Genomic DNA, 12,685 nt, shown 5'->3' with positions numbered 1-12,685 from the left:
ATGGAGACAGCAAACCACCATGGCATGTATGTACCTATGCAACAATCCTGCAGGATGTAGGATGTGCACATGTACCCCAGAGCCCAAAGTAAAAAAATAAATAAATAAATAACAAAAATTATCGTAGATAACACTTAGTTGGCACTTAACACATACTAAGAACAGGGCTAAATGCATTATTATCATATGCATTACCTCATTTAATTCTTATTATAACCCTTGAGATAGGTACCATTATTATCCCCATTTTACAGAGGAAGAAATTGAAGTTCAAATTAATGAAATTACTTGCCGAAGGACACAAAACTAGAGGCTTCGACTAGTAAAGTTCTTAAGCCTTAAGAAACTGCATTATATTTATGAGCTAAATCTTGCTGGAACTAATAGGATGAATTATCCAGCGTTGGCAGTCAATAGTTGAGTGATCTTGGGAAGTTCACAAAGAAAACAGCCCAGCTGTTTTAAGTTCTTTATACTCATAGGCTAGTTTTCTAAGAGAAGGAGACATAATAGGAAAGTCTGAGGAAGGTTCTAACTACTCCCTCTCACTTAACCTCTTGCTTCTTTTCTTGAGAAATAATTATTTGACATAATAATAGCTGTTATATGCCAGGCACAATGCTATGACCTCAAAGAAGTTAAGAAACTCACCCAAGGTCACATAGCTAAGATGAATTAAGAGGAAGAACGAGAACTTAAACCTGGGTCTGACCCTAAAACTAGGGCTTTTCCATTAAGCCACCAACCACTCTTTTTCCTGTGACTTTTCTTATAACTAAGCAAGTTCTTTGACTTCTTCATCTAAGAATGGGCATACAAAGATAACTCCTTACCAGGTTATCATAACAATTAAATAAAATTATACAAGACAGCTAACACAGTACCACATATAACATACTCAATAAATGATAATATTAGTAAAATTATTAATATTGTTATCATCATGATTGTACCCAATCCAGAGAGAACTTAATCCTCCACCAGCAAAAGAGTAGATTTGATTTCTATGGTGCTGATCACCTTCAACCACGCCTTTGGGGAAAGGAAGAGACTTGGGGAGCTCTTCCAGTTGCTAACGCTGTCTGTCCATTCTGCTGGGCAAAATGTCCTGAGGATAAATCTCTCACTTTAATACAAGAAAGGTGAACAAAAGATGACTTCCAATTAAGCCACATTACAAAAAGTTCCAGGAGAAAAACACTGTCCTCAGAAAATGATAATTCAATGTATTCATCCAACAAATATCCACTGGCATACAATCAGTGCCATAAATTCACAGTGGCTTCCATCCTCTACCAACAAAAATGACCCTATCATTCATCATACAGGTGCTCTCTCCCTCTGATGAGCTCATAAACTTCAGGTTTGTGTCAGAGACAAAGCAATGATCAGAACTATCTGTCAGGCTTGGTGAATCAAACATTCATCCATACACTGGGGGTATCTTGCTGGGTGGTTGGACAGAAACTTACCATAATGGATACTATAAAGACCGGTGAGCCAAAACACACAACGATCACACAATCTGCTTCAAATCCCAATCCCCTGCAAGGCGGGAGGCTTTTAGAGGTGAGGACTGGGGAAATAAGTACCCTCTTCCATTTGCATTTGTTCCTTGAATGACACATGACACCTTTCCTTCTCTCTCCTCTAAGGCTTCCACTGATACTCATTTTCAGAATGGAAGATGGTAATTTCCCTCTTACTGATTTCCTAAAACGGCCTAAAATGGATGACTCAGCCTATGATCAAATCCTACCACAGAAGCATGGGAGACAGAAAAACTAAGTCCAAGACAACCCTCTCTGATTAAGCTGACCCTCTGAATATAGGCAACTATAGAAAGATGATATATTCTTTTTTTGTTGTTTACATTAAGCTTTTAATTTTGAGACAACTATAGATTTACATAGTTATCTCAAAGTTTATATTTACAGTGGTAAGAAATAATACAGAGACATCCTGTGTACCCTCCACCCAATTTCCCCTAATGGTAACATCTTATAAAACTATGTATAGTATCACAATCAGGGTATTGACACTGATGGTCAAGACAGAAAACATATCCATCACCACAAGGATTCCTCATCTCACCCCCTTGCAGACATTCCCTCTGTCTCCCATCGTCTCATTAGCCCCTGGTAACCACTAACGTGCTCTCCATTTCTGTAATTTTGTCATCTCAAGAGTATTATATAAACGGAATCATACACTATGTAATCTCTGTGACTGGCTTTTTCACTCAGCATAATGATCTGGAGATTCATCCAGGTTGTGTACATCAAGAGTTCACTCCTTTCTATTGCTGAACAGTAACCCATGGTATGAATGCCCACAGCTTGTTCAACCATTCACCCGTTAACGGACATCTGAGTTGTTTCCAGTTTTTGGCTATGAGGAATAGAGCTGCTATAAACACTTGTGTACAGGTTTTTGTGTGAACACAAGTCTTTATTTCTCTGGGATAAATGCCCAGCAACGCAATTGCTGGGTCATATGGTAGTGGCATATCTAGCATCTCTTTTTTTTTTTTTTTAATGTCAACAGTGAGGCTGTATCATTTTACATTCCTACCAACAATGTATTAGTGATCTTATTTCTCTGCATCCTTATCAGCATTTGCTGTTGTTACTATTCTTTATTTTGGCCATTTTGATACGTATGTAGTAATATCTCATGGTGGTTTTAATTTGCATTTCCCTAAAAGCTAATGATATTGAACATCTTTTTCACGTGCTTATTTGCCATCTGTGTATACTCTTCAGTGGAATGTCTCTTCATGTCTTTGCCCATTTTCTAATTGGATTGCTAGTTTTTCTACTGTTGAGTTTTGAGAGTTCTTTATATATTCTATGCACATATTCTTTCAAAAGAATACTTTTAAGACATGTAGGGTTTCTCGTCTTTTGAAAATCACAATGTACTACAAATACAGAAATACCCTGTATTACTCGAGGTAAACAGAATGAATTACCAATGTGGGGAAAGAGGCCCAATTTCTCGAGATGTTCATTTGTGTGGATAGTGTCAGAGCTGGAGAAAAACCAACAACCTAGAGTCATAGTTTGTTTACCCTGTTAATGGGCTTTTTTTTCTTTTCAAAAACATAAACATTCACAAGTTATAATCTACTACAGCACTGGATGTAATTAATATTTATTATATTTAAAGGACAATATGGAAATGATTTTTAACAGGAGACAACATGTAACTGTGATCTCAACAGTAGCACTTGCGTAACATAAATGCCTCCTTCCAGACCCATCTGATTCAACAGCCTTGGAGCTCAGGGAAGGAAGTGCACACACACTAGCTCTCTCATCATTACACACGGCAACATAAAACCTACTGGGAATGGCTCCTTTTAAATTGACTTGGGTCACTCAAACACTAACCAGTTCTTTTAAGAAACTCATCTTCCACAAAGCAAAAATATGTCATAGGATTATGTCAAAATTCACTAAAATGTATAGTTAAGCACAAACTATGTAGATCTCTGCAAAAAAGATTGTTATAAAGTTATGCAAATTACATCTTTTAATAAATAATTAAAATTAATCACGTTAGTTTTCTATTGATAGCAATGCTTTTCCAATGATTCTTTTGAGAATCACTTTATCCAGAAAATAATCCATTCCCTAATTTATTTTTTCCACAAATTCCAACTTTTACACACACCGACAAATAGTATTATTTTAACTACACCTTGACATTGAAATTTCTTTCCTAAGGAATTCAAAGGTCTTACCTCTACCAAATCATTTCTCTTTTCTTATTTAATAAAATAATTTTGGAATATAATACAAATATTCTTATAATTTTAAATTTATACTGATTTCACTTAAAGGATAATAGCAAATATATAACATTTACCTGCCTATACTCTTTTGAATTGTTGCCCCTCACCTTCCAATTTTCTTCAAAATTCCTTCCTTAAAAAGGATGCCCTTACATGGGACTGTCTTGTGCATTTTTTTTGCAACTTCCTGTGGATCTACAGTTATTTTGCAATTAAAAAAAAATTTTTTTTTAAAAGGTACTCTCACTTTCCATCCAAGTTGTGACTTTACCCATCCTTATTATAATTCCTTATTAATTGGGCTGGGCACGGTAGCTCACATCTGTAATCCCAGCACTTTGGGAGGCCAAGGTGGGTAGATCACAAGGTCAGAAGTTCAAGACCAGCCTGGCCAAAATGGTGAAACCCCATCTCTACTAAAAATACAAAAAATAGCCAGGTGTGGTTGCTGGAACATATAATCCCAGCTACTTGGGAAGCTGAGGCAGGAGAATCACTTGAACCCAGGCGGCAGAGGTTGCAGTGAGCCAAGATTGTGCCACTGCACTCAGGCCTGGGTGACAGAGTGAGACTCTGTCTCAAATAACAGTAATAATTCCTTATTAATTATAATACCTCATTTTTAGTATCCCTTATACTTTAAAAACAGTTTGCCTTTTGATTTGATTATATCACTCTGGTTTAGAAAGCAACATTTTCTTAGCTAAGGCTAATGGCTTTAATTCTCAATTATTTGTTTTATACTTTAATCTCTTATCTTTAGTTCTAAAACATTTCATATTTCCTAGAATTTCTCACTTTGAAGAATACCTTAAATAATTTATATACATTAAGCACCTAGAACAGTACCTGTACAGAGTAATGCTTAATAAACAGTCACTATTATTGTTTTCATTACGCAACCTACTCTTGGTGATTCTCCCTTTTCTCTTTCTTTTATGTCTCTCTGATTTGTTTTGTTCCACACATTAGCAACATGTCACACTTCCTTCAGTCACGAGATCACAGAACCCAGAACCCTAGTTCTTGAAGAAATCTGAGTGATCATCCAGCCAAACTTTCATAGTATAGATAAGGAAACAGGGGCAAAGAGCAGGAGTGACCTGCCTTTCTAGGGTCACCCAGTGACGTAGTCAGTAGGACTGAATTGGGAATGTCAAATAAAGCCTATTCATTCTTAGAAACTGTGCTTCTAAAGTTTTCTGACAGGTCAGGTCAGCTCTGCACAGATGCAGTTCTTGGTAATACTTTTGGGGAAAAAATTAGCTTAACTAAGGAAAGAACTGTCCAGTTTTCAGATGCTTAAAATTGTTGTGCTGATAACAGTAATTTCTAAATTTCTGTTTCTCTCCCCACTATCCTACCTCCCTGACGCTGTCTCTCTCTTTCTGCCATTGCAGATGTTCTTTAAATCACGAGCGTTGTTTTTATTTCTTAGGGTCGGGAATTGGGGGTTGGCTGGCTGTTTTTTAAGCTACTGAGTTACTAGATCAAACCTAGGTAGGATTTCTCAGGAGCCATGAAGAAGATACAGAAATAATGACAGAATCGCCAAGACCCTCTGAAAGAATGGTTTGTCCTTTTGGCAGGGGAAACTTCTTTCTACAGTGTCTACTGCACTGCTAAGATATAAGAGGAGCTTCTCTCTCTTCTCTCTCTTGCTCAAGTCTAGTTTACTTTTTAATTTTAAATTTTGGTTTACTTTGGCATAATTTATACACAGTAAAGTTCACTCACCCTTTTCAGGTGTATAGGTCTTTGTTTTCTAAAAAACACATATAATCATGCAACTACCACCAAAATCAAGATACAGAACATTTCCGACATACTGAAACGTTCCTTCATGCCTTTAAACTCCTCCGCCACTGTTTGTCAACATGTTGATGTTCCAACTGTATTTTGCTTTTTCCAAAATGTCACATAAGTGGAATCACACAGCTGGTAACCCTTTGAGTCAACTTCCTTCACTTAGCATGAAGTGTCTGATATTCACCCATGTTGTTGCATGTATCAGTAGCTTGTTTTATTGCTGAGTAATATGCCATTGTGTGGATGGATTACAGTCTGTTTTTACATTTACCAGCTGAAAGACATTTGGGGTGTTTCCAGTTTGGAGCTATTACGAACAAAGCCACTATAAAGAGTTGCCCAAAGTTTTTGTGTGGACATATGTTTTCATTTCTCTTGGGTAAATATCTAGGAAGGGGGGCTGCTGAATCATGTTGTAGGAAATTGCCAAACTATTTTTCAAAGCAGCTGTACCATTTTATATATTTCTACCAGCAATGTATGAGAGTTCTAATTGCTCTGTATTCTTGTCAGCACTTGATATTAGGTTTTTTGTTATTATCTCTTGTCAGAGAAAGTAGCAAGAAGTATTTTTAGCATACTAAATTGTTAACAATTTAAGCAACCTTCACTCCTCTCTTTCTCTTAAAAGTCACAGCAATCCATCAGGAAATTCTATCAACTCTACATTTAAAATATATCCAGAATCATCACTTCTCCCCATCTTTATAACCATCTCCCTGAACGGAGTCCCTGAAACTTATCTGAATTACCAAAACAATTTCCTAACAGCTGATTCTACCCTTGTCCCCACACTCGGACACAGACACACTGGCCTCCACCATTCCAGTAGCACGCCAGGCACATCCTGCAGCCTCTAACTGTTTCCCATATACCTACTGACCAGTTCCTCTCCACTTTCATGTGCTCCTTTCAAACTCATCTTCCCTCTGAGGTCTCCTTGATTAATACACAAACTACCCTTTGTCTCCCCTAAGCTCAATCTACTTTTCCTTTTCTATTAATAGCAATAAACACGCTCTGTATTTTACTTATTATGTTTATTGTTTAAGGAACATTTCCCAGCCCACTCTGCTACTGCTAAAATACAAGTTTTATGCTCATAGAAATCTTTTCTTTCACATATTGATATGCTTCAAGTGCTTGTGAACAGTGCCTAGAACAGAGTAGGTATAAAATAAATAGTTGCTGAATGATCAAACTAACACTGGCTTTGGCATCTAAGGTAGCACTAATTGGAAAGTCTGTGTGAGGCCAGATTTAGAGAAGAGTAAAGCCAAGGGCAGAAAATAGAATTTGTAGCATGTATACTGAAACAACAAGGCTTAGTTTCTTTAAACACAAACCTACGTGGGCAGCATTTATCTATAGAATTTCTGCAAAAATGTATTTTTCAAAAGCTCTCCTATTGGAGAAAGTAAATGAAACTAACCAGGTTCATATATTTAAAAAAAAAAAAAAAAAAACACCTCTTGGCACACCAACTACATAGGTTTTTTTCTTCTTTAAACTTCTGCATCTGTGTAAGATTGCCCCAGAATGACTGTCAATTTTATTTTCTTAATCTAAGTTCTATTCTCATTATCCTTCCATTTCTATTTTTTATCCTCAGGGAAAGAGAGAGCAGTTACTACCAGGGCATTCTCACGTCTTCCAAAGAAATGGCATAGGTGTTAATCTTGTATTTATGTTTGATGTGGATAATGATGGCTATGACCGGAGCTGCAGGTTTGTTAATATGCAGGGCTCTCACCTCATTAGTGGCGAGGTATGTTTTGAAGTTAAGCTGCAATGTTTCCTGTAATGTCGGATCTGGCCTAACAGATGTTCTCACTGTTCATTTTCTTTGTTTTTACCCATAGTCAGTACGTGCTATGCTTATAGGGCTCTCCCATATGCCTTTTAATAAACACAACTTTCCACAGTAGTTAATTTGGTGGGTATTTCAACATTTTTAATAATTATGTCCTCAAGTGGAATTATCACACATTTGGTTTATTTTAGAGAAAAGATTTTCATAATTTTTGACTTAGTAATATAAAGCATAATAAACTCTCTCCCTGGCTTGGTTTTGGAGAGATGTATTCTTATTAACTGGATAAGGTGATTAATTCATAGTTACAATGAAAACAGGCCACATTCTTGGCATTCATTTGTTTATAAAGTCCCCGCACATATATCTCAATCAAATCTTAAAAAGAGCAAAGAAATGGTGATACCTGATTCAATATAACATTTGATGACACATTATGAATAGCAACTGCTATGCTTGAATTCCCAAAACAATTTTCAATTAACATAATATACTATCAAATAAACTAACTTTTACCAGGCTAACACGCCTCGTGGGATGGGTGGTTTGCCATTGCTTATTGCCCAGATTTCATTCTCCTCACTGGATATGCAGTATGGGATAGACTCCAGGTTTTCAAGAGTTTGTTTGGAAGCCATTAACGATGTTTAGTCAATTCTGTAATATACTATTTATAGATACACTTTCTATGGATAAAATCCAGGACCACTGTACTCCAAGGAAGCCATTTAAATGTGAGAAATAGTTTGTTCTCTTTTCTCATTAGAAACTGAACACATGTCCATTGCTTAATCTTTTGAAATCGGTGCTCATAAGTACAAAGCAATTTCCTTTTTTTTCCTCTGATTTTTTAAGAACAGCATTAGAATATGATGATCAGAGGGTAACACAGGTACTTAGACCAAGACAAAGGGGGAAGAGGTACAGATCACTCGTTAGTATTTCTCTTTCACCATCTTCTTTTCACTGTCCTCTCACAGTGCCTAAACCAGGCTCTGCCAACCCTGCAGAAGGACCCCTGTCTTTGATTTGACAATGTGACACACGTTCAGCTAGAATTCCCAACATCATTCATTTAGAGAAGGCAAAAGTGAGTACATATGCTTTTAAGAAGGTACAGCAGTGAGCTTACATACCAAAAGTGCATAAACAAGTATTATCTATTTAATTGCCTTAGCTGAACTTAAAAGCTCTGATCTTTAATTGCCTGATTGAACTGATCTAAAAAGCTACAATTTTTTAATCAAGAAGAAAATTAAATAGCTTTTGTAAATAAAAAGGCATCTTTAATCTTATTTTTACGGAATCCAAGTTATTAAATATGGACAAAACAGCTAAAACATTAAGTTAACAACTACTCAATCTAGGGTAAATTTCTCATTACGATGCTTTACAAAAATCTTCAGAGACACCTGGCTTCTTTGAGTCTTTAATAAAAACACATGCTTTTAAGTCCAGAAGGTAAAAGTTTCCATGAATAGCTGGGAAACGCAAAAGCTAAATAGGAATATATCTAATGAGGTGTATTACCACAGCATATTTATTTCTATAGTTAAGTGTCCATAACTACTGGAATATAACTGTTCATCTGCACTTCAATTCATTACTCTTTCCATTTAGACAGATGTAGGTGCACACTCATTCACCGAAATTCCTTGAAAGGACACGCTGGCCCTGTACCACTGCTCTTACTCTGTCCCCAACAGATCTATTCTTCTCACAACAGGTGGCATTGTATAGTGCGTTACTCTCTGCAGGAATTGGGCTGGCCAGCACCAAGTGAAAAAGTAAGCACAGGCCCAGGATGCCCTTTTGAAACCTCTATGCTCTCCATCAGCCAAACCACTGCAGCCTTTGTCTGTCACTGATGAAAGAGTCCTTTCTTAGCCCAAGTTACAACCAGGGATGAAAAGAAGGACCTACTGGCTTCTGAGAGGCTCTGGTCCACCAAACTTGGCCACAGTGATCATAAAGTGGTTATACAGAGAATCCGACCCTAGACATTATTTTTAGATCCAGGCAAATCCATTTCAAACACGTCTATAAAGATCCCATTTCAAATGAAAAATCTAGGCAGTTTTCCCAAAACCAGAGTACAAATTAAAATCAAATAATTTAGATATAGGGATACTAAAGGCACATCAACTTATCAGCATCATTTCTAATTTAAAAGAAGAAAAATCAAGATAATGGCAGAACAACTAAAACATATTTCCTTATCTACTATAGTTCTTCATGGTACTAAGATTCCTTACAGAAAGTTATAGCTAGAGAGGGATTTCATTATAAGCCAGAATTAACCTGTATGCCCAGAGTACAGGATGATGCTAACACTCACTTTCTAACAAAACTCAAATTTCCATGGCACTGTCCTTTTAAAGAAAGCTTTGATACAGAAAATGAATGTTTTTCCTTTAGTTCTCTTGTCAAACGGATAGCACATGTCCATTTTTAAGAAATCAATACATGATGAGAACTGACCATTGGGTTTTTATTAAAATGGTTATCACTACTTTACAGGTTGCTGGGTGTTTCTATAGGGAATAGAAACAATAGTGGTTGTATCATGTTAAATACTGTTATCTCTTAACCTCGGTAGTCAAAAATGTTCCATTTTTCTTTCATCCACCAAATGTGTTTACATACTTATTTACACCGAGTGAAAGTAACACTGACATAACTCACTGCCCCTGCATCTACATTTTGCACCCACTATACTCTAGAAATGGAGTGGACTGGCTTTAAAAAGAAATCTAGTTGATGATTCCATTTACTCAGTATAAATACCTGCAAAAACCTGAATATTTTATCTGTCAAAATCTAGATACCCTCATTAAAAGATGGAGGAGGATTTAAGAAGAAATGCAGAACCACTAGGATATTAAAACCACCACAAAAGAAAACCACCCCTAGTGGCAGATATGACATCACAGTTGAAAACATCAGTTGTTTTCCCCATCTCAGTTTATACCCCTTTTTTTAAAAAAACTTTCCTTTAATCACATCTAATGTGTATGCTGTTGCATTCCCCAAATGTACATAAAGCTAAGATGAGCAGATGTGTAAAATTAAACAGCACTGTTAGTAACATTAAGCCTTGAAGTTGCTTTATTATAGTCTCTTTCTCACTTAATAATTTGCTCCAAATGAATTCAGATATTTTGGGAACGTTAAAAAAAAAAAAGGAGATTCCTTTTGCAATATTCAACAGTTATCTGATTATTCTCTCATATGTTCTGTTACTAGACAAGGGGACTATTCCTGATGCTTTCACCAACATCTTAATAAGTTTTACTTTTGGCCAGGTGTGGTGGCTCACACCTGAATCCTAGCACATTGGGAGACCAAGGTAGGGGGATTGCTTGAGGCTACGGATTTAAGACCAACTTGGTCAACATAGCAAGACCCTGTCTTTAAAAAAAAAAAATTAAAAACAAAGTTTTACTTTCCAGGTATGTGAAGCAATCTCTTAAGGAACAGTGTGTGATGATATCTGAAATGTTAATAGAAGGAAGGATGTAATTGTACAGAAAGCGAAGGTTTTACATTAACAAGGGCTAAGTAAGACAAACAAGATCTTGTCGTCTTCAAATACTATGAAATATCTTTCTACAAATTTGACAAAGGTGATTCACAAAAACATGCTACCAAGTTTATAATCTAAATGAGAGCAGTTGATGGAGAAAACAAGAAAAATAAAATTTATAAAGCAGCTATCTTTTGACCACCAGAAATATCAGCTGGTTTAAATGTCAGAACACTTACTCACTTTAAAAATCAAGGAATCTTGAGAAACCCACCCCCACCCCAAATTAAGTCCAAGCTTATAAGCCCAGCACATACCTCTATGCAAAATCTTTAAACTCCACAAATAAGTAAGGCCTTTAACCACCTAAATTTAGGAAAAAGAAAACAGTACAATTACCAATTATGGTTTTTATAAGAACCTTTCCATATTTAAATATATCGACTTTTTTCTTTTCTTTTTTTTTTTTTTTTTGAGACAGGGTCTTGCCCTGACACCTAGGCTGAAGTGCTGTGGGATACAATCACCGCTCACTGTAGCCTCGACCTCCTGGGCTCAAGCAATTTTCCCACCTCAGCTGCCTGAGTAGCTGGGACCACAGGTGTGTACCACCATGCCTGAATAATTTCTTTCTTTTTTTTTTCTTTTTGGTAGAAACAGGGATCTCACTAATGTTGCCTAAGCTGGTCTTGAACTCCTGGGCTTAAGTGATCCTCCTGCCTTGGCCTCCCAAAGTGCTGGGGTAACAGGTGTGAACCACCACATACAGCCTAACTCCTCCTTTAAAACTCTGTCAACCAATAAGCATTCACTGAACATCTCTCATTTCTGTGTGAGGCTCTGAGGGAATACCAAACGTTAAAGCCACAGGTTTCTTCCTTTAATGAGCTTATATTATTCTGAAGATAAGGTACTCCAAAAGAAAGAAATAAGTACATGTGTATATAAAATGATCTGGAAGTATATATGCTAAATTCATAATGATGCTAAGCCGGGCAAGGAGAGAAACAGGAAAAAGGGACAATGGCTTTCTTAATTTTCTGTATTTCTGTGTGTAAAACATTTTTTGAAGTCATGACACTATGACCAAGGAGAGACATTTTTTCTGAGACAGGATCTCACTCTGTTGCCCAGGCTGGAGTGCAGTGGTGCAATCATAGCACGCTGTAACCTCAAACTCCTGGGATCAAACAATCCTCCCGCCTCAGCCTCCTGAGTAGGTGGGACTACAAGTGCACACCACCATACCCTGCTAATTTTAAAATATTTTTTGAAGGGATATGATTTTGTTTTGTTATCCAGGCTGGTTTTGAACTCCTAGCCGTAAGGGATCCGTCTGCCTCGGCCTCCCAAATCTCTGGAACCACAGGTGGGAGTCACCATGCTTGGCCTGAAGAGACATTTTTTAAAAGTTAAATAATGAAATAAGGCAGTGGGTAGAATAGAAACTTGCTTTTCCTATTGGTAGTCAGAAAGGCTTAGTAACGTGCTGCCTCTTGAGTAACGAATTTAACAAATGAAAAGGCTGGGCGCGGTGGCTCAAGCCTGTAATCCCAGTATTTTGGGAGGCCGAGGCAGGTGGATCACGAGGTCAAGAGATTGAGACCATCCTGGTCAACATGGTGAAACCCCGTCTCTACTAAAAGTACAAAAAATCAGCTGGGCATGGTGGCGCGTGCCTGTAATCCCAGCTACTCAGGAGGCTGAGGCAGGAGAATTGCCTGAACCCAGGAGGCGG

At 37.1% G+C, this 12,685-nt stretch overlaps 1 protein-coding gene across 4 annotated transcripts in view; it reads right to left on the bottom strand.

The window, feature by feature from the left end:
* MAP2K5 (mitogen-activated protein kinase kinase 5) overlaps positions 1-12,685 on the bottom strand; it is a 258,213-nt gene that overhangs the window by 132,890 nt on the left and 112,638 nt on the right. For all 4 annotated transcript variants that reach the window (XM_017518933.2, XM_017518936.2, XM_017518941.2 and 1 more), the window contains exon 13: positions 11,265-11,313. In XM_017518933.2, coding sequence (XP_017374422.1) covers positions 11,265-11,313 — 49 coding nt within the window. The remainder of the gene's footprint in view (positions 1-11,264; positions 11,314-12,685) is intronic.

This window comes from Cebus imitator, unplaced genomic scaffold (assembly GCF_001604975.1).
Source record: "Cebus imitator isolate Cc_AM_T3 unplaced genomic scaffold, Cebus_imitator-1.0 Scaffold715, whole genome shotgun sequence".
Lineage (NCBI taxonomy): Eukaryota > Metazoa > Chordata > Mammalia > Primates > Cebidae > Cebus > Cebus imitator.
The sequence above is the reverse complement of the archived record's forward strand: the minus strand, read 5'-3'. Positions and strand labels throughout refer to the sequence as shown.